At 46.1% G+C, this 22,246-nt stretch overlaps 1 protein-coding gene across 4 annotated transcripts in view; it reads right to left on the reverse strand.

The window, feature by feature from the left end:
* Positions 1-5,785: 5,785 nt before the first annotated feature.
* Positions 5,786-22,246, reverse strand: part of IL1RAP (interleukin 1 receptor accessory protein) — a 68,653-nt gene continuing 52,192 nt past the window's right edge. For all 4 annotated transcript variants that reach the window (XM_032238394.1, XM_032238396.1, XM_032238393.1 and 1 more), the window contains exons 7-12: positions 18,432-18,503; positions 17,937-18,066; positions 16,853-17,001; positions 12,873-13,022; positions 10,640-10,783; positions 5,786-7,737 (exon numbers count right to left, since the gene is read on the reverse strand). In XM_032238394.1, coding sequence (XP_032094285.1) covers positions 7,373-7,737; positions 10,640-10,783; positions 12,873-13,022; positions 16,853-17,001; positions 17,937-18,066; positions 18,432-18,503 — 1,010 coding nt within the window. In that variant the 3' untranslated portion in view covers positions 5,786-7,372. The remainder of the gene's footprint in view (positions 7,738-10,639; positions 10,784-12,872; positions 13,023-16,852; positions 17,002-17,936; positions 18,067-18,431; positions 18,504-22,246) is intronic.

Raw genomic sequence — 22,246 nt, forward strand, 5'->3', positions numbered from 1 at the left:
GGTGGGGGGGTGGAGAAGCACGTTTGGGATGGGTGGATCGCAGTGAAACTCCAGGATGAGATTCCAGAAAGAGTTTCCCAAAGATTGGTGACATTATGGTCAATTGAAAATATGAATGTGTATATTATAAACCGATGGGAATCCTTCGTTCTATCCTTCGCTCTTTCTCCTTAGAGAAAGGTCCAAGGTGGCGCAGTGGTTAGGGTGCAGTACTGCAGGCCACTTCAGCTGACTGTTATCTGCAGTTCAGCGGTTCTAATCTCACTGGCTCAAGGCTGACTCAGCCTTCCATCCTTCCGAGGTGGGTGAAATGAGGACCCAGACTGTGGGGGAGATATGCTGACTCTGTAAACCGCTTAGAGAGGGCTGAAAGCCCTATGAAGCGGTAGATAAGTCTAACTGCTAAGTCTAACTGCTAAATCGGTGACACTATAATGCCTTAAAGACCCATCGTTATTTGATAGATAATCATGCATTTAAGGAAATAAGGACTGTTACAAATGAAATGATATCAATGGTAATTCGAACACATAACGCCCAACGACGGCGAAATATCCAGTTATGTTTAATGTAAACCGAGTGATGTTAACTCTGAGCTTAAGAATTGGTGCACAGAAACCTGGAACCAAACGCCATGCTCGATGAAACGGAGGGAAGTTGTTTTTTGTTCTGCTCTTGCTTTGTATGTGTTTAAAAAAGAATAAAAATATATATTTTTAAAAAAAGGAAAAAGAAAGGAAGCCCAGGGGCCTTTTTGGGGAGGGGGTTGGCGGGTGGGGGAAGCACCTTTGGGATAACCCTGATCTGGATGATGGAGAATCTCCATTGCACCCCACAGGGCTTGTTTCGGGGTAAATGGGCTTCTTCCTTTAACTCTGAGGAGGACTCTACCTGTTGGACCTTACTCTAGGTTCATCTAATGCAGTGTTTCTCAACCTTGGCAACTTTGAAGATGTCCGGACATCTTCAAGTTGCCAAGGTTGAGAAACACTGATCTAATGCTTGGACAGAAAGAGGCCTTCTTCCATGCAGCTTCTCACTACCCTGGTTCTTCACAAGTTACTAACAGCGTTCAATGGAATCTTAGGGCTGGAAGGGACCTTGGAGGTCTTCTAGTCCAACCCCCCTGCCCAAGATCATAGAATCATAGAATCCTAGGGCTGGAGAGAACCTTGGAGGTCTTCTAGTCCAATCCAAGATCATAAAACTATAGAATGCTAGGGCTGGAAGGGACCTTGGAGGTCTTCTAGTCCAACCCCCCTGCCCAAAATCATAGAATCATAGAATCCTAGGGCTGGAGAGAACCTTGGAGGTCTTCTAGTCCAATCCAAGACCATAAAACTATAGAATGCTAGGGCTGGAAGGGACCTTGGAGGTCTTCTAGTCCAACCCCCTGCCCAAGATCATAGAATCATAGAATCCTAGGGCTGGAGAGAACCTTGGAGGTCTTCTAGTCCAATCCAAGACCATAAAACTATAGAATGCTAGGGCTGGAAGGGACCTTGGAGGTCTTCTAGTCCAACCCCCTGCCCAAGATCATAGAATCATAGAATCCTAGGGCTGGAGAGAACCTTGGAGGTCTTCTAGTCCAATCCAAGACCATAAAACTATAGAATGCTAGGGCTGGAAGGGACCTTGGAGGTCTTCTAGTCCAACCCCACTGCCCAAGATTATAAAATGATCGAATCCTATGGCTGGGAGGGACATTGGAGGTCTCCTAAACCAACCCCCGGCCCAAGAACATAGAATTCCAGGCTAGAAGGGGCCTTAGAGGTCTTCTGGACCAATCCCCTGTCCCAGATCATAAAATTATAGCCTCCTAGGGCTGGAGAGGACCTTGGAGGTCTTCTACTCCATCCCTCTGCCCAAGAGAGGAGTCCTTATTCCAAGCCAGACAAGCGATTGTCCGATTTTTTTCTTGAAGGCCTCCAGTTCCTCAAACACAACAGACCTCCTGAAATTGGGCTCTTCATTGGTGCCGTACTACAACTCCCAAAATCCTCACCAAGACCACCCACATTGCATCCAGCCTCACATGCCAATGGTCCCTTGGGATGTGGTTAACGGTGATCACAGCCCCCCCCCCTTTACCTGTACAACACTCCCCCCCCCAAAGAGGAGGGGGTGAATTGTCAAATTATAGCCAGCAACTTGGCTTTTTTGACACACACCTCCACATCCCATGTACGTACACACACACACACACACACACACACACACACACCCCTGAAAGGACAAGGGAAAAGCAACTGAAAACAGCGGGGTGTATCAAAAGAAGCGTTTTATTAAAATTCCAAACAAATATAAAAAAAAGGAATCAAAATTAGACAACACACAATGTAGTTGATCTCCGAGGTGGATGACACAAATGGAAGAAGAATGGAGAATGGAAAAAAAAATAAGAACAAGCAACTTAACAACTGTCGTGCTTAGCAACCAGAAAGTTTAGGGTCAATTGTGGTCATAAGTCGAGGACTACCTGTATTTTATATGCAAGGCACATGTGCATTGAACCTGCCTGCCTGTCTGCCTCTCCGTGTATCTATCTATCTATCTAAAAGAGCCAAGGTGGCGCAGTGGTTAAATGCAGCACTGCAGGCTACTGCTAGATCAGCAGTTCAGCGGTTCAAATCTCACCGGCTCAGGGTTGACTCAGCCTTCCATCCTTCCGAGGTGGGTAAAATGAGGACCCAGACTGTTGGGGGCAATATGCTGACTCTCTGTAAACCGCTTAGAGAGGGCTGAAAGCCCTATGAAGCGGTATATAAGTCTAACTGCTATTGCTATCTATCTATCTATCTATCTATCTATCTATCTATCTATCTATCTATCTATCTATCTATCTATCTATCATCTACCTCTCTGTCTATCTCTCTGTCTATCTCTGTCTGTCTGTCTGTCTGTCTGTCTGTCTGTATCTATCTATCTATCTATCTATCTATCTATCTATCTATCTATCTATCTACATCTTTCTGTGCCTATATATCTCTATCTATCTATCTGCCTGCCTCTGTCTATCACCTGTCTGACCATCCGTCCATCCATCTCTGTCTTTCTATCATCTGTCTGTCTGTGTGTCCCTTCTTCCCTCCATCTATCTATGCCTATTTAATATACATATACATACACACACACACACACACACACACACACACACACACACACACACACATACATATATATATATATATATATATATATATATATATATATATATATATATATAAAGTCACAACCCCTGGTATGCCCAAATATTTGGTTCGATTCCCAACATGGGGTATGGCTAGCTGATGAGAGCTAAATAGCTTGAAATAGATCTATACTAGTCTCCCTTTATTTATTTATCAGCATAAATATAACATATATATATATATATATATATATATATATATATATATATATATATATATATATATATATATATATATATATATATATATATATATATATATATCAGCACAAATATAACAAATGTAACAAAAAGGCAACAGTAAAAAATATTGGGTTTCTGTCTGGATGGTCTCTTGTGATGAGCCGAAGGACAGAGAATGGAAGTAGTGATCTTCCTCCCATATTTGGGCATACCAGGGGTTGTGACTTTAAATATATACCTTTCACCCTGGCTTGGCTGATAAGGAGTCGAGCTCTGTAGCTCGGTGGTTAACACATCTGCCTAGAGGCAATACAGCACAGGTTCGATTCCCAGTAAGGGTATGGCTAGCTGATGAGAGCTAAATAGCTTGAAATAGATCTATACTAGTCTCCCTTTATTTATTTATCAGCACAAATACAACACAAATGTAACAAAGGCAACAGTAAAAATATTGGGTTTCTGTCTGGATGGTCTCTTGTGACGAGCCGATAGACAGAGAATGGAAGTAGTGATATATATGTAAACAGTACATTAAAAAACCAAAATGTTAAGGCTTAACATTCTAGAAGGAAGCCCGAACAATTCATGCCATGCCATGCTGACCAAAACAGAGGCTGCAGGTGAAAGGCTGATGCGCTTTGACTTGTGGGGCACACGCGCACACCCTTCCTAAACTCCCCTCCTCCCGCCTGACGCAGCTCCCTCCATTTGCACAATGCACAACTCTTGGTGTGGTTGTTTGACGAGGAGTCAGCCTCTCAGCCCAACTGAGCAGCTTCTGCGACAGGAGGTTAATGCATTGTCAGATTAGCCAGAGGATTTTAACAGCTCAGTTAGGTCTCTTTTATGAAGGCAAGTCTGGGATTTTAAAGTGGTGGATTCGACTTTTGGACAGCTGGACAGCATGGAATGAACCCCTGGAAGAGCCGCCTCTCCAAACCTCTGCACATCTGTCACTCCAAAGGGCCTCTGGCCATTAACTGGGAAGATTTCAGATTTAATGAATTTGTATGCCGCCCAAACCCGAAGGACTCCGGGCGGCTTACATAAAAACTGTTTTAAAAATACTAAAAAAAAATTTTTTAGAATACAAAGAGAGAGCAAGTTAAAAGAATACAACATGCACTCAACCTTAGTGGGACTGGGACTCAATCAAGGGTCAACAGCCCCAGGCCTGCCGGAAAAGCCAGACTTTCGGAAGGCCGAGAGAGTGGGGAAGGATTTGCAAACATAGGTTGTGTGTCAATCTATGCACCAAATAATAATAATAATAAAAAGGAATAAATAAGGCAGGATGATAAAGCTCATTGCAAAGGCCACATTCAAATGGGGAGGGGAGGATGAGAAATAATAGCCCCTCCCCAGGTTCGTAACGAATAAAAACTACCATAAATAAAAGCTGTGTGTAAACATGGAGGGAGAGGACTGTAGTGTTCTCTGGGCTTGTTTTCCTTGCAGACGTCTCGTGACCCAGCTAGGTAACATCTTCAAGGAATAAGCAGGGAATAAGACCAGAGGAACAGTCAAGCAGAAAGCAACACCTCACCAAGGAACTACCAAGGGGGAAACTACACCCCACTCAACACTGGCAGAGTAGACTCCTCCCTTCTAGCCCTGATGATGTTCCCTAGTTCAGTGTTTCTCAACCTTAGCAACTTGAAGATGTCTGGACTTCAACTCCCAGAATTCCCCAGCCAGCGAATGCTGGCTGGGGAATTCTGGGAGTTGAAGTCCGGACATCTTCAAGTTGCCAAGGTTGAAAAACACTGCCCTAGTTGGATCATGAAACGTCTGCAAGGAAACCCCCCCCCCCCAGCTCAGAGAGCACCAAGGACCCCACAGTTCTCCTCCTCCTCCTTGCAACCCCCTCTCCTTTCTAGCACGGATGATATTACCTAGTTGGGTCATGAAACGTTTGCAATAAAACCAGCAAACTCGCAGAGCACCATGGTTGTGGATGAGTCAGAGAGGCCTAAAGCTTGTGGATCCTCATTGATTTACACATCTGAATGGGATCCACAGGATTTCCTGTGTGGCTTCCACCTCTAACCAACCACACACCCACAACCATCTTTGAGGCTGGAAACAGGAGAGGGTTTACGTTGATAGAGACCCCCGTGAACTAAATAAACACTTTGGGTTGTGATATCTCTCTCTCTCTCTCTCTCTTTTTCTCACTCTCTCTTTTTCTCTCTCTCTCTTTCTCTCTCACTCTGTTTCTCTCTTTTTCTTACTCTCTCTTTCTCTCTCAGTCTCTCTATTTTTCTTTCTCTCTCTCTATTTATCTCTCTCTCCCTCCATCCCTTTCCCTCTCAGTTTCTTACACGCTCTCTCTCTTTCTGTTTCTCTCTCTCTTTCTTTCTCTGTGTTTCTCTCTTTCTCTCACACACTCTGTTTCTCTCTCTTTCTTCCTCTCTCTCTTTCTCGCTCTCTCTTTCTCCCCCCCCCTCTCTCTCTCTCACACACACAGACACACACACATCTACCCCTAGTGTCTGGATCTGCCACCATCCCATAGCTAACCCGTTAGTGCTATAATACAGAGACCAGGAGTTGGCAGAACAAAATACAAAAATAATAATAATAATTTTTGACATTCTGCAAGGGGATTTGCCCCTCCGGCCTCCTTGCTCCTTGCTACTGATAAATCTCCCGCCCGCCACGCCTGAGTGCAACCTCTGAATCTTGATCAAGCTTGGGTGCAACCAGGCCCGGAGCTCAGGAGACCAGCTTGTGAGCAGGACTGGCCCTTCCTTACACTGACCGACCCCTGGAAAATGGCACCGTGCCCCGTGTAGAAGTCGAGCGTAGAAGTTGCTCCCAAGACCCCATTGTCCGTTCCCAACAAGCTGCTCTGGCCCTTTGGGACAACTTTGGAGAGCAAGAAGAGCTGCTTTGGGAAGAGACCAGCTCTCCTGTCCTCAAAGGGATCTTGAGCATGAAACAAAGCAATTCAATGTGTTTCAGAAGGGATCAATTTTGTGCACTGGGGCACCTCCATAACTGGTCAAATATCCTGGACTTGATGACAAGAAGGAAGATCTTATCCTAGGAGTTGAAGAAAGGTGACATTCCAGATTCCACTCCTCCTCCTTTTCCTCCTCCCCCTCCTCTCCCACTACTTACTACTAAGACTTTACTATTAATGCTACTACGCCTGTATTCCCACCGCTTGACTTGCAACTGTCTGCTTGGGAATCTTTCAACATTCACTGCTCTTAAGTCCCTCCAGTAAAAAGTCCTAGCGGTTACCCACATGAGTTCTAGGATTATGGGGGGGGGGCAGTCAGAAATCCCAAGTCTCCCCTTCCTCAACAGGCTGGTGGAGACAGCAAAGGGGCTCCCCCACACTTTCCTCGTCACACTGCACACCGAGCACACAAAATGCCACTGTGAGTTTCTGGCCGAAGGAGGCCAAAAGCCAGCGTGGGTTTCCTGTCTCCAGCTCGGAGTTTGAAACAAGTCTGTTTGGCAAAGTTTGCAGCAACTGACGGTTGTGGGAACGGAAAAAACGACACACCTGGGAAAGTTCAGGTGGAGGAAGGCCGCTCTGGTCATTTGGGATAATTTTGGAGAGCACAAGGGGCTGCTCCAAAGAAAGAGAGCCCCTGCCTTCTTCTCCACGGACCCCTTTGGACGGGGATGAAAAAGCCTTCGTGTGGACCTTCTGCTCTTCCGTCTCTGGAGAAAGAACTCGAGGGACACCAGCAAGGTGTGAAAGGGGAACAAATGACACTGTTGTGCGTCCTTACTACAACTGCACAGGTGTCCCAGACCCCGCACCTTGCCTCGGCCTCCTGCAAGCTGGGTTTGGGCAATCTCCAGGAGGCAGAATGGACAGCTCAGCTTCTAGTGCAGTGGGGCACCTTAAAAACATTTCAGGCGGGCGCCTCTGGCCACACCTCGCCAGAGGTGGAACATGGGTTCCCAGAGACTCCCCAGACCAAGCCTGCCACTCTCCTCCCGAGCCCGGCTTTGGGTTCCCGGCCTCCCCTTTCCTTAGTCGCCTGTTGGCGAAAGGGTGATGAGATCCTGTTGACTAGAGAGGTTCCTGGTTCTGCTCTTCACCGGCAATTCGACCAGCAGCTCCTTCCAAAATCTTCCCGCGGGGTAGCGGGACTTCTCCCCTTTCCACTTAATGACGGTCAGCGCCGTCTTGGCTTTCCGGAGCTCCTTCACTTTGCTCTTCTTGATGGGCTTGTACTGGACAAGGATGACCTTGATGGTGCCCTTGGAGGCCATGTTCTCCAGGCCAGCCTTGAACTCCAGCAAAGCCTGGGTGCCCCGCAGGACGTAGTTGGGGCTCAGGACCACCAAGAGGCGGCGGCTTCTGTGGATGAAGCTCAGAGTTTCATCCGTGACAACTGAGAGAGAAAATAGGCACATTAGGGACCGGCGGGCGAGAATCTCCCCGTCGCTGGGAGCAAGGAGCAGGTCAAGGATTCGGCAGGAGACGCCGGGGGGGGGGGGGGAAATACTACCGGTTCGCAACGGTTCGCACGAACCGGTTGGGATGATTCTCATTGGTTCTGCAAACCGGTAGTAAAAAAAAAAAAAAAAGCAGCTTCTGAGGATCAAGCGACTTAACTGTGAGCCCAGCAATCGTCGGAAGCTTTTTGTTTTCTTTTAAGTATTTTTTCCCTACCTATTCGCCGGAACTGGTAGCAAAAAAATGATTTAAAAAGTGCGGGGGGAAAGATTCCCACGATCACACGGAACAGCTGAACCTTTTCTTCCCACTTTTTGCGGCTGTTCCGGCAAATAGGTAGTAAAAATGTTTCTCTCTCCCTCTCTCTCTCTTTCTCTCTGTCTGTCTTTCTCCCTCTCACTCTTTCTCTCTGTCTGTCTCTCTCTCTCTGTCTCTTTCTCTTTCTCTCTATCTGTCTCTTTCTTTCTCTCTCTCTGTCTCTCTCTCTCTGTCTCTGTCTCTGTCTCTCTCTCTGTCTTTTTCTCTCTTTCTCTGTCTCTGTCTGTCTCTTTCTCTCTTCCCCTCTCTCTTTCTCTCTGTATCTCTCTCTTTCTCTCTGTCTGTCTGTCTCTCTCTTTCTCTCTGTCTCTCTCTCTGTGTCTGTCTGTCTCACTTTCTCTCTCTCTGTCTTTTTCTCTCCTTCTCTCTCTTTCTCTCTCTGTCTCTTTCTCTCTTTCCCTCTCTCTTTCTCTCTGTATCTCTCTCTTTCTCTCTGTCTGTCTGTCTCTCTCTTTCTCTCTGTCTCTCTCTCTGTGTCTGTCTGTCTCACTTTCTCTCTCTCTGTCTTTTTCTCTCTTTCTCTCTCTGTCTCTGTCTGTCTCTTTCTCTCTTTCCCTCTCTCTTTCTCTCTGTATCTCTCTCTCTTTCTCTCTGTCTGTCTGTCTCTCTCTTTCTCTCTGTCTCTCTCTCTGTGTCTGTCTGTCTCACTTTCTCTCTCTCTGTCTTTTTCTCTCTTTCTGTCTCTGTCTGTCTCTTTCTCTCTTCCCCTCTCTCTTTCTCTCTGTATCTCTCTCTCTTTCTCTCTGTCTGTCTGTCTCTTTCTCTCTTTCTCTCTGTCTGTCTCTTTCTCTCTGTCTGTCTGTCTGTCTCTTTCTCTCTGTCTCTCTCTCTGTGTCTGTCTGTCTCACTTTCTCTCTCTCTGTCTTTTTCTCTCCTTCTCTCTCTTTCTCTCTCTGTCTCTTTCTCTCTTTCCCTCTCTCTTTCTCTCTGTATCTCTCTCTCTTTCTCTCTGTCTGTCTGTCTCCCTCTCTCTTTCTCTCTGTCTGTCTTTTTATCTCTCTCTCTTTCTCTCTGTCTCTCTGTCTGTCTGTCTGTCTCTCTCTCTGTCTGTCTGCTGGGAACCATGGGAGTCAGTGTCCCAATGGATTTCTGCTCGGGGAAGCTTTTCTTGAATTCCCAAATCTACCCGGTGCTCTTAATCTAGGTTGTTTTTAGACCACAGTTGGGGAAACATGGCTTCAAGATTGGCAGTTCTGCATTTAGTGCACCCCCTGGAGCCCCTCTGAGCATAAGAGCTGTAGGGAACAACACCCCAACTCAGAGAATCTGTACATCTGGACCGGGGGGGGGGGGGCTTCCTTCAGCCGCTAATGCCGGTTCACTCATGGTCATGCAGTGCACACACGCCTGATGTGCGCTGCACACTCATGCGCAGTATTATAAAAACAAGATGGCAGAGACTATGGTGCCGCCGGCAGATCCGGTTTGGGGGCGTGGCGAGCCTGGGTCTCTGCCGGTTTTGCCACCCAGGCCACAATTCCGCTACCAGTTCGGCCGAACCGGAAGCAATCCACCTTCTTCAACCCCGCTGTTTCTCTGCAGCATAAACTGGAAAAAGTATGTTGGGCAATTAAAGCAAAGTGAAATCGCTATACTTTAAGTCGGAGTTCCTCAGCCTTAGGGACTTTAAGTTGGGAGAACTCCAACATCCATCATTCCCCAGCCGGGAGGTGTGTGAACTCAGAATCCCCAAGCCCAACATGCGTGGACTTCAACTCCCAGAATTCCCTGGCACCAGTGCATTCCTTTCGAGGCGCATCCCCCATTGGGTCCTGTATAGTCTCTTTTCATCCCTTCCTCTGCAATCTCTCTGCTCTAAGCGGTACGAGGAGGGGGGGGGAAAAATGCCCCAGGCACGGGTGAGTGGGGGAATTCAGGGAGCTGAAGTCCTTCCTTTGGTTGAATAACGCGACTTTCAGACAAATGTGGGCAACTTCTGGCATCTGTGGCTGACCAGGAATAAATCAGGAACCGAAAGAAGAAATTGGCAGTAATGCAGAATACAAACATCAGCTAAGATGCCCGGTTTTTTTTCTCCTTAGGGACCAGGTCAAACTCCCCCCCACTTTAAAAAAAAAACTGCTGTGCCTTTTTTAGGGTTTAAGTCTCCGTCTCCTCGTTTCTTTATCCCCCCCCCCCCAAAAGCAGAGCTACAGTTTGCACTGAATCCCCCACCCCTCTTCCCCTTCTTTGGCCTAAGCTATCTTTGCAAAAACTCCTCGTGTTCTCAGCTCTCCTGCTTTGGGGGGGGGGGGCGGGGGGGGGGAAGACCCTAGTGATGAAAAGCCCCTCTGTTTGGGGAAGAGCCCACAGCTGCCATCTCAAAACAAAAACTCCTTTCATTCTAACCAAATTTCCTTGCAGAGCCAACAATTCCCTTCTTGGAAGGAATGGGATAATAGGCTTCTCCTCTGCCTGTGGCCCCATCAGCCACAGCTGTGCATTCAGGCGTCAGAGAGGGAGGCAAGTTGCAGCCTGACCCCCTCCGGGGAGAGGAGCATGGGTTTGGGGATACTCACTTCCCCCGGGGAGGCTGTCTCGGTCGAAAATGCAGAGCTTATATCCGTATTCGTTCTCCAAGACGCCTCGGAGAGTCAGCAGCACGAAGTCCTCTTCTTCCATATTCCTGGCGTACGAGACGTAAATATCGTATTCCTTCCCGTCTGGTGGCCGCAGGGAGAGAGAGAGAGAGAGAGAAGAGGGAACACTTAGGGGCAACCACTGTCTCCGGGACCTCGGGAGGTCAGCTAGTCCAACCCGTTTCTCAGAATATAGGATAATAAGAGTTGGAAGGGACCTCGGAGGTCGGTTCCACCACAAAACCGCGGTAGACTAAAGCGCGCTCGACGAATGCGCGTACCTGACGTCATCACAGCACGACGAAAACGTCACACTGTGAGCGGTAAAGTTAAAATTAACGCGAAAACCTTACCCTAACCCCCCCAAACCTAACCCTAAACCTAATGCTAACCCTTAACCTAACCCTAAACCTAACCCTAAACCTAACCCTAAACCTAACCCTTAACCTAACCCTAAACCTAACCCTTAACCTAACCCTAAACCTAACCCTAAACCTAACCCTTAACCTAACCCTAAACCTAACCCCCCCAAACCTAACCCTAAACCTAATGCTAACCCTTAACCTAACCCTAAACCTAACCCTTAACCTAACCCTAAACCTAACCCTAACCCTAACCCTAACCCTAACCCTAACTCTAACCCCCCCAAACCTAACCCTAAACCTAATGCTAACCCTTAACCTAACCCTAAACCTAACCCTAAACCTAACCCTAAACCTAACCCTTAACCTAACCCTAAACCTAACCCTAAACCTAACCCTAAACCTAACCCTAAAGCTAACCCTAAAGCTAACCCTAAACCTAACCCTTAACCTAACGCTAAACCTAATGCTAACCCTTAACCTAACCCTAAACCTAACCCTAAACCTAACCCTAAACCTAACCCTAAACCTAACCCTTAACCTAACGCTAAACCTAACCCTAACGTTTAACCTAACCCTAACCCTAACCCTTACCTTTACGTGAATCGGCTTGCTTTAAAAGCGCTTCTTAAAGCACCCTTTTTTCTCCGCGGTCGTATTTGTCGTGCTGATGACGTCAGGTACGCGCTTTAATCGGGCGCGCTTTAGTGGACCGCGGTTTTGTCGTGCCACGCGGAGGTCATCTAGTCCAACCCGTTTCTCAGAATATTGAATAATAAGAGTTGGAAGGGACCTTGGAGGTCAGCTAGCCCAACCTGTTTCTCAGAATATAGAATAATAAGAGTTGGAAGGGACCTCGGAGGTCATCTAGCCCAACCCGTTTCTCAGAATATAGGATAATAAGAGTTGGAAGGGACCTCGGAGGTCATCTAGCCCAACCCGTTTCTCAGAATATAGGATAATAAGAGTTGGAAGGGACCTCGGAGGTCAGCTAGTCCAACCCGTTTCTCAGAATATAGGATAATAAGAGTTGGAAGGGACCTCGGAGGTCATCTAGTCCAACCCGTTTCTCAGAATATAGGATAATAAGAGTTGGAAGGGACCTCGGAGGTCATCTAGTCCAACCCGTTTGTCACAATATAGGATAATAAGAGTTGGAAGGGACCTCGAAGGTCAGCTAGTCCAACCCGTTTCTCAGAATATAGGATAATAAGAGTTGGAAGGGACCTCGGGAGGTCAGCTAGTCCAACCCGTTTATCAGAATATAGGATAATAAGAGTTGGAAGGGACCTCGGGAGGTCAGCTAGTCCAACCTGTTTCTCAGAATATAGGATAATAAGAGTTGGAAGGGACCTCGGAGGTCAGCTAGTCCAACCCGTTTCTCAGAATATAGGATAATAAGAGTTGGAAGGGACCTCGGAGGTCATCTAGTCCAACCCCCGGCTCAAACAGGAGGGCCCTACGCCATTTCAGACAAGTGGCTGTCCAATCTCTTCTTAAAAACCTCCCAGGGTTTTTTTTTCTCCTAACCGCAGGAGAGTGCAAATGAGCCTGAGTTCGAGTCCTGCCTTAGGCATGAAAGGCAGCTGGGTGAGGTTGGGCCAATCTCTGTCTCTCAACCCAGCCGACCTCACAGGGTTCTTGTTGCAGGGGACATAGGAGGAGGATGGAGGAGCCTTAGACATCTGACCGAAGGGAGAAGGGGGACCGGCAGAGGGCAAAAGACAAGGCGGGAGTTGGGGGGGGGGAATCAAGACCCCCAGGAGAGGAAGACGAAGGCCGCAGAGGAAAGGCCTCGGGGGCTCCCTTACCAAGGACGGTTTCATCAGTCCCAAAGTGAGCGCGGTAGAAGAGGACCATTTCCAGCCAGTAGAAGTGGTAAATGACCGTCAGAATGACCACCAGCAGCACAGTTGCCCCGAGGCCGCAGGCCAGCTCCACCGTGTATCTCAAAACTGGGGCTGAAGGGAGGAGGAGGAGGAAGAATGGAGGGGGAGGAAGAATGGAGGGGGAGGAAGAATGGAGGGGGAGGAAGAGGAAGGAGAGGAAAGAAGTATGGAGGAGGAGGAGTGGGAGGAGTAGAAGGAAGAAGAAGAGGAGGAGGAGGAAGAAGAAGAGGAAGAAGAAAGAAAAAGAAACAGAAGAAGAAGAGGAGGAGGAAGAGGAGGAGAAGGAAGAAGAAGAGGAAGGGAGGAGAAGAGGAAGACAAGGAGGAGGAAGAAGAAGAAAAGGAAGAAGAAGAACAGGAGGAGGAAGAAGAAGAAGAGGAAGAGGGAAGAGGAGGAGGAGGAGGAAGAAGAGGAAGAAGAAGGAAGAAAAAGAAACAGAAGAAGAGGAAGAGGAGGAAGAAGAAGAGGAGGAGGAGGAGAGGAGGAAGAAGAGGAGGAGGAGAAGAGGAGGAGGAGGAAGAAGAAGAAGGAGAAGAAAAAGAAACAGAAGAAGAGGAAGAGGAGGAAGAAGAGGAGTAAGGAGGAAGAGGAGGGGGAAGAAGAAGAGGAAGAAGAAGGAAGAAACAGAAACAGAGGAAGAGGAGGAAGAAGAGGAGGAGGAGAAGAGGAGGAGGAGGAAGAAGAAGAGGAGGAAGAAGAAGAGGAGGAGGAAGACAAGGAGGAGGAAGAAGTAGGAAGAGGGAGAAGAAGAGAAAGCGACGAGGAGAAGAAGAGGAAGACAAGGAGGAGGAGGAAAAAGAAGAGGAGGAAGAGGAGGAGGAGGAAGAAGAAGAAGAGGAAGGGAGGAGGAGGAAAAAGAAAAGGAAGAAGAGAAGGAGGAGAAGGAAGAAGAGGAAGAAGAAGGAAGAAAAAGAAACAGAAGAAGAGGAGGGGGAGAAGAAGAAATGATGATGATTATTATGTTCACAATAAAAGTAAAACACACTGAAGATGGTTGTTTCTAGAAGATCAATTGGAACAGATTAATTTTGGTAAGGAATTTATTCAAACCACCCAAATGGTATATCATAAACAAACAGCAAAGATCATGGTAAATGGAGAACTGACAGATTCTATTGAAATAAAGAGAAGTACGAGACAAGGTTGCCCACTATCACCATTACTTTTTGTCCTAACATTAGAAGTTTTAAATAGAAAGATTAGAGAAGAAGAAGAAATAAAAGGAATGAAAATTAAAAACGAAGAATACAAGCTACAAGCGTTTTGCAGATGATTTGGTTTTTATCCTTGAAGATCCACTGGAGACAGCACCCAAAGTGTTAGAAAGAATAGAGGAGTACGGAAAAGTAGCAGGTTTGAAAATAAACAGAGACAAAACAAAGATTTTGACAAAGAACATACCAGCAAGACAAAAGGAAGAGTTGGGGGAAGTTTTGCAGATTCAAATCACAAGCAAGGTTAAATATTTGGGGATATATTTATCATCTAGATCAGTGTTTCTCAACCTTGGCGACTTTAAGTCCTGTGGACTTCAACTCCCAGAATCCCCCAGCCAGCATAGCTCAACACTGATCTAGATGCAGTCTCTTAAGGAGGACAATTACACTAAACTAAAGCAACAAATTGCGACTGACTTGATGAAATGGGAAAACCCACAACTATCAATGATAGGAAGAATCTCTACAATTAAAATGAACATTTTACCCAGAATCTTATACCTGTTCCAGACAATCCCAAACAGATTGGGCAAGGACTTTTTTCAAGATCTAAATAAAATAGTTTTGAAGTTTATTTGGCAAGGGAAAAAAGCAAGAATAAAACTCAAATTGTTACAAGATGCTAGAACTAGAGGAGGATTGGGCTTACCTGACTGGGAGTTATATTATCAAGCAACAAACCTGATGTGGATTAAGGAGTGGATGACACTAAAAAACTCTAGATTATTGAATGCAGAGGGTCATGATTTACTGTTGGGATGGCATGCTTTTTTATGGTATAAAGGAACTAAAGCACATGGCTATTTTAGAAGACATTATATAAGGGAGGTTTTGTTATTAAACTGGGAAAAGGTTAAAAGATTACACTACTTAAAAACTCCAGTCTGGATATCAACGATTGAAGCATTTTCATATCCAATAATATATAAAAAGGAACAAACAGATAGATACGTTGAAATACTGAATGCAGAGGGTGAACTCAAATCTATCCAAGAGTTGAAACAAGAAGGAATAGAAATGAATTGGTACTCATATGTGCAGATACAATCAAGATATAATGAAGATAGACAATCAAAAGATCTTTACAACAAAATGACTGAGTTAGATAAAATTTTAACAGGTACTGATGTAAAAGTAATTTAAAAAATTATATGGATATTTATTAGAGGTTAAATTACAAGAGGAACAAGTTAAAGAAAATATGATAGCTTGGGGGGAAAACTTTGAGCATGAGATTGATTTAGAGAAGTGGCAGCAATTGTGGTCTCAAAATTATAAAATGACAATGTCAACTGCATATAGAGAAAAATTGTATAAGATGTTTTATAGATGGCATCTACCCCCAACGAGAATTGCAAGAATGTCCAAGAATAAATAAGAAAAGTGTTGGAAATGTCATCAGACACCGGGCTCATATTACCACATGTGGTGGACTTGTGTTGAAGCCAAAAGATACTGGACTAAAATCCACATGTGGTTGGAGAAAATGATACACAAACACATAGACCTTAAACCAGAGATTTTTTTTTACTGGGAATCATACCAGAAATTTATAACAAAGACTTAAAATATTTGATTGTAAATGTTTTAACAGCAGCTAGAATTGTGTTTGCAAAAAACTGGAAAAATGAAACAATTACCAATTCGAAAAATAATGGAATGTGCTGAAATGAGCAAATTGACATTTGAAATGAGAGAACAAGAAGACGAGCAATTTTATAAGATATGGGATTTGTTTTATCAGTGGCTAGAAAAAAAAACCCTGGAAATGAAAAAATGTTTTACTTATGTTTTAATTGAAGGAGATAAGTGATAACACAATTATGTTGTTAAATAGATTAATAATGATGCAATGAAAGACTGACATATATATGAATTGAATAATTTAGAATATTTTGTTTTAAAATGAAGGATAATAAATCTATGTACATTTGATAGAGGATTGGTGATATAATGCATAATCCTAAGTAGTATATATTATAAAATTCTGTTGATAAATAATTTTAATAAGGAAGTAATCAAAACTTGGTATATATATGAAGTGAGTATTTAGAATACCTGGTTGAAAAATGAAGGAATAACATTTTTGTTTGAATGTATGACGTACAAGGACAATAATGAACATAAGCATACTCGATGGATGTTTGGTGGGATTATACATAATTGAAAATAGTGATATGTAAATATAAACAGTTGGTAAATTCTTTTATACAGTAAAAATATTCAGAATGAGATAAGTGATTACATAAAGGTATATTGTTATTAAACAGACAATCAAGAATGTAACGGAATTAGGTTTATTGAAGAGAAAGAAATATTAATTGCAATTGAATATATACGTTGTACAATGAGGTACTTAGTTATATTAGAGGGAAAATCTGTGATTGTAAATGTATTTGAGGATGCAAAAACACTTGTAACCAAACGACATACTGTATGTAATGGATGAGAATTTTTTAATGTTGTTTTTTATGTTTAAAAATTTAAAAAAAATGCAAAAAACAAGAAACACTCTGGCTATTCCCTGGCTTTTCAAGGAAGAAATACTCTCCCTGCAGAAATTACTTGTCCCAATAGTGGAAATAAAAGTTGGGGAGAGGAAAACGTAACCTTCCTGCTACTCCTTCCCTGCACAGAGCAGAGCTGAAAGTGGGGGGCTGTTTGGGGTTGGGGGGGCTTCCTTACGTTTTATCCGGACGACTGCCTGGGCCTGAGCGATGCCTCTGTTGTTCTGCGCGAAGCAGGTGAAGTTGCGTTTCAAATCCTTCTCCGTCACGTGGGGCACACTGAGGATCTTTTGGATTTGGGTCCCTCCGATGGGCAAGGGGGCCTCCCTAGAGAAGGTCCAGGGGAGAAAGGAAACGGAAGGAGAAAGAGGGCAGAGAAGAGCAAGGAAGGAGATCAAAGGCCTGGAGACTAAAACGTTAGAAGGATTTGTGTTGGCAACCTTGAAGAATCAAAGAGCCATTTAGACCAGAGAAAACACCGGGAGCCACAAAAACTCCCCCCCTGCCTGACGATTTCCTGAGTGGCCACAGACCTAGCCTATTTGGCTGAATTAAAGGTTCTGTTTCCTTCTGAAACTCTTTCTTGGATTTATCCAGGGCTGGCTTGCCGGGGCTCAAAAAGCTCAATAAATCGCATGCCAGCGGGTGTCACCCATGGGTGGCCGTGTGACGGGGAGCTGAGAAGAGGGAGGACAGAGCCACAGGTGGCTCCAGAGCCGCAGGTGGCTAACCCCTGCTCTAGAGGAAAGAAGGACTGGGGGTGGGGAGATACGCACACACGATAGCAGGGCTCCAACATTTGAGGGGCTGTCCCAAAGGATGATCCTGAGAGTGAGAACAATTAGCCGGTGGAACCGCTTGCCATAAAAAGACACGGGAGGTTTTTTAAGAAGAGATGGGATGGCCGTTTGGCTCAAAGGCATCTCCTGCTTTGGCTGGGAGTTAAACTAGAAGTTAAGGGACCAGGCGAGGAAGCAGGAGACGGTGAGTTCTAGTCCCGCCTTAGTCATGAAAGCCAACTGGGTGACTTTGGGCCGATCACCAGGAGACGGTGAGTTCTAGTCCCGCCTTAGTCAAGAAAGCCATCTCGGTGACTTTGGGCCGATCACCAGGAGACGGTGAGTTCTAGTCCCGCCTTAGCCATGAAACCGGGGGGATGCCTTTGGGCCTAGAGGACCCACACATCTCCCCAGTTACAGCTGCACCTCCCCGCACCCACTGTCCGTCCCCCCTTTGAGTCCAGCGCACGGCGCTGCTCTTACGTGGTGGTAATGTTGAACTTGAAGTCGGTGACGTCGTCCGAGTGTTTCCCATCAATGGCCCACCAGACCTCCTGAGGGGAGTCCTTCAGGAACGTGAAGCTGACCTCGCATCGGAGAGAGAGATGTTCGCCTGGCAGGGGAAAGAAGAAGAAGGTTCTTCCTGTTCAGGTCCACCTGGGAGCAGAACCGTCTTCTGAAAGGGGACCAGCCTGGCATCCCTCGAGGATGTTGGGATGACCCCCATCCGTCCTCCCCATCCAGTCCCCAACCCAACGAAAGGGAGTTGGCTGAGCCATCCCGCTTCAGAACGTCCTGGAGAGGAAGGCGGTGGGAGCTCCAGAGGCTGTGGGGGCTTCTTCATCCCTGGAAGGACTGCCATCAGACAGAAATGGCACGGGGGTCTCCTGCTTGGGCAGGGGAACCCTAGCCCTCTTCCGAACTGAAACCGAATTGAATTGGGATCTGGTGACCAGGTGGCCACGGCTGGATCCTTACCTGGCTTGCGATCGTAGACGATCCGCTTGGTTGGGTAGATGATCAATGGAGCGGTTGCTCTTTCTGGCGCCTCTGCCAACCGAGTTATAAAACAAAATAAAAAGTCAACCGACAGGTGTGTGGAATTCATTTTATTTTCCTCTTGGCTCCATTATCTGTTTCCCAACCTTGGCGGATGGGTAGTCACCTCCCAGAATTTCCTGGCCCTCCTGCGTTCCTTTTGAGATGTATACTCATTGTAAACTTGCTTATCCTCTTGTAATCCCTTTCTCTGCAAACTCTCTGCTCTACAGGGTGGGTTTTCCCCCAAGTCCAGATACCTGTATGTGCTTTGCATTCCTTCTTCTCTGTTACTACCTCTTCTCCTTCTCCTCTTGGCTATTTCATACCTCCAACCCTTTCTCTCTCTTCCCTGGAGTGCACTGCCTCTCATCTTCAACATCTGTCTGGAAGTGCTTTGAACTCTGAACCCCTCTCTCCCCACCTCCCCAATTTCCTTTGGGACCTCCTATATCAGACGCCTTCAAACTTGGCAACTTTAAGACTTGTGGACTTCAACTCCCAGAATTCTCCAGCCAGCATAATTTACTCTCTTGTCATCCCTTCCTTCCTCTGCAATCTCTCCACTTAGATCAGAGGTCTTCAAACTTGGCAACTTTAAGACTTGTGGACCTCAACTCCCAGAATTCTCCAGCCAGCATAATTTACTCTCTTGTCATCCCTTCCTTCCTCTGCAAACTCTCCACTTAGATCAGAGGTCTTTAAACTTGGCAACTTTAAGACTTGTGGACTTCAACTCCCAGAATTCTCCAGCCAGCATAATTTACTCTCTTGTCATCCCTTCCTTCCTCTGCAAACTCTCCACTTAGATCAGAGGTCTTCAAACTTGACAACTTTAAGACTTGTGGACCTCAACTCCCAGAATTCTCCAGCCAGCATAATTTACTCTCTTGTCATCCCTTCCTTCCTCTGCAAACTCTCCACTTAGATCAGAGGTCTTCAAACTTGGCAACTTTAAGACTTGTGGACTTCAACTCCCAGAATTCTCCAGCCAGCATAATTTACTCTCTTGTCATCCCTTCCTTCCTCTGCAAACTCTCCACTTAGATCAGAGGTCTTCAAACTTGACAACTTTAAGACTTGTGGACTTCAACTCCCAGAATTCACCAGCCAGCATAGCTGGCTGGAGAATTCTGGGAGTTGAAGTCCACATGTCTTAAAGTTGCCAAATTTGGGGGCCCTTGTTCTATATTTTAATCTTTAAAACAGTGTTTCTCCCAAGCTTAGAGGTGAGCTTGGTGGGCTTCAGCTGCCAGAACCCCCATGCCAACATGTGTGAACTTCAACTCCCAGAATCCCCCTAGCACAAATGCATTCCTTTTGGTGCAATCCCAATGGAGGCAGCCTTACTCTCTTATCATCCCTTCTTCTGCAGTCTCTTCACTGTAGAGGATAGGAAGGGAGGGGGGGAAAAACAGGCATGGCCAGCTGGGGGAATTCTGGGAGTGGAAGTCCACCCATCTTCAAGCAGCCAATCTTGAGAAACACTGCTTTTCGATCCAGCGGTTGAGCACATCTGTATACCAGATGGGTATACATAGATGGGATACACATCTTTCCGTATCTCCGTTCACTGTTTTCTGGGGGCATCCATGGCTTCAGACCGAACCCCCAGGAATTGTAGACACAGATCAGAAACCCTACACCTGAATTCCACTGATCCACTTATGGAAGGGCCACGTTCAGCCACGTTCTCCTTCCTTGGCATGTTGCAAGCACCAATAACCTTCTGTACAAGTAGGAAGGGTGAAGGAGGAAAGAAGAGAAAGAAGAGAGGGCATAGGAGAGAGGGAAGCAAAGGTGAGGAAAAGCGTCGGAGAGAAGGAGAGGAAAGGAGAGGAGAAGGAGAGAGGAAGGGGAAGCAGAGAAGAGAAAGGAGGGGAGAGAGAAGAAAGAAGCGAGGGAAAGAAGGGAGAGAGGAGAGGAGGAAAGTTGCTATAGAACTAGGTATAATATAGTGTATGGAAAACAGAAGAGCTGTCATTCTATCAGAGGAACTGATAGAATCCTGGATAATATATGATAGCGTTTGTTAAGACGTAATGCTATACTTGTGGATATCTATGTGAAAATGAAAATAAACTTTTTTTTTAAAAAAAAAAACCACAACGAGGTGGCGCAGTGGTTAGGGTGCAGTACTGCAGGCCACTTCAGCTGACTGTTATCTGCAGTTCAGCGGTTCAAATCTCAGCGGCTCAGGGTTGACTCAGCCTTCCATCCTTCCGAGGTGGGTGAAATGAGGACCCAGACTGTGGGGGCGATATGCTGGCTCTGTAAACCGCTTAGAGAGGGCTGAAACCCCTATGAAGCGGTATATAAGTCTAACTGCTATTGCTATTGCTATTCTACACACCTGTAGTAACCTTCTACATAACACAAGTTCCAAAGAGGATGAGAACTATTCAAGACTCAGGAACCTCCAAGTAGCATCTTTGCTACTAGGTGGAACGTACTCGTGGTAAAAATCAAAGGAAGGTTCCCTAAGGTTGAGAGCTGCCTGGTGGCTCTTTTATTGGTTGATTGGCACCCAGCGGGCAGAGAAGGGAGGAGGCGGCCTTGAGGAAGAGCCGGGGCGAAGCGTTACCAAAGAGATAAGGAGGGGAAATGGAGACGAAGCCTGGGAACATGTGTGCAAATGCCTCCGATGAGGCAGACGCCTCTCCAATTCATGCGGTTACAAAAATAGTATTTATTTTTTTTTAAAATCTCGTTTTGTAAGCCTCCCTACAAAGGGGGGGGGGCTGGATTTGCATATCCTGGGCCGAGCTTTTTAAAGTGCTAAATATTCCTGCAGGGCACCTTAGCAACCAGCCCCCCCCCCAAAAGGATGCAAGGTTGCCACGGCACCCCCAGACGCCAGCACTTTTTTCCCCCCCCTGCCCAGCTGGGAGGCTCCAGATGCGAAGGAGCTGCCGGAGGGCACCGGGTTGGGGAAGCAGGCAGAGAGGCTGGCCAGAAAAGCTCACCCCACATCAAACGCAATCCAGGGTTTGAAAGCAGAGGAAGCGACGGGGAGGTTTCAGCTGAGGTTTTAGCGGATGCCGTTTTGGAAAAACTGTTTCCTTATTCTGTTTTTAGGTTTTGTTGTTGTTCTGTTATTTGCTTCTGAGGGTTGTGGGAACCCCAGACTCTCGCGCTCAGGCTGGAGAGAAGCTAAGGCTGACCTGGAGCAAGGCTGAGCCTTAGGGAATGACCCTGACCCCCCACCCACCCACACCTCACCCCCTTGTCTGTCCCCCTGGATCAGGCGCCTCCAGGTTGGGTTGGACTTCAGCTCCCAGAATTCCCTAGCTAACTGTTCTGACCCCCCCTCCTTCGCCCGTTCAAAGACGGCAGGCAGACAGGCTTAAAAGGAAATAACTTTATCAGTCCTTGGCTCACGCTGGCTGGGAGCCCAAAAATAAACATAAATAAAGTCTCTGGCAAGAAGATAACAGAATGCAAAAACAAAGATCTCTTACGGCCAATCCAGGTGTACAGAAAGAAAGCAGATCACTTCTCCAAGTGTCTCTTTGAATCAGGGTTACAGAAAGCAAATCACTTATCCAAGTGCCTCTCACAAACAAATCACGAACGATGAACAATGAACCACGAATGAACGAATGAATGTTGACTTCTGCAACCAGGGCGTGGCACCATCAGTCCTTTTATCTCCAGAAGACGACACTAACGAGCCCCAGCTGCATTGTTATTCCTGCATCCCGACGCAACTCACAGCAAAACCTCTGCTGAGTCACAACAGCTAACTATGCCTG

The sequence above is a fragment of the Thamnophis elegans genome, unplaced genomic scaffold, assembly GCF_009769535.1.
Source record: "Thamnophis elegans isolate rThaEle1 unplaced genomic scaffold, rThaEle1.pri scaffold_150_arrow_ctg1, whole genome shotgun sequence".
Lineage (NCBI taxonomy): Eukaryota > Metazoa > Chordata > Lepidosauria > Squamata > Colubridae > Thamnophis > Thamnophis elegans.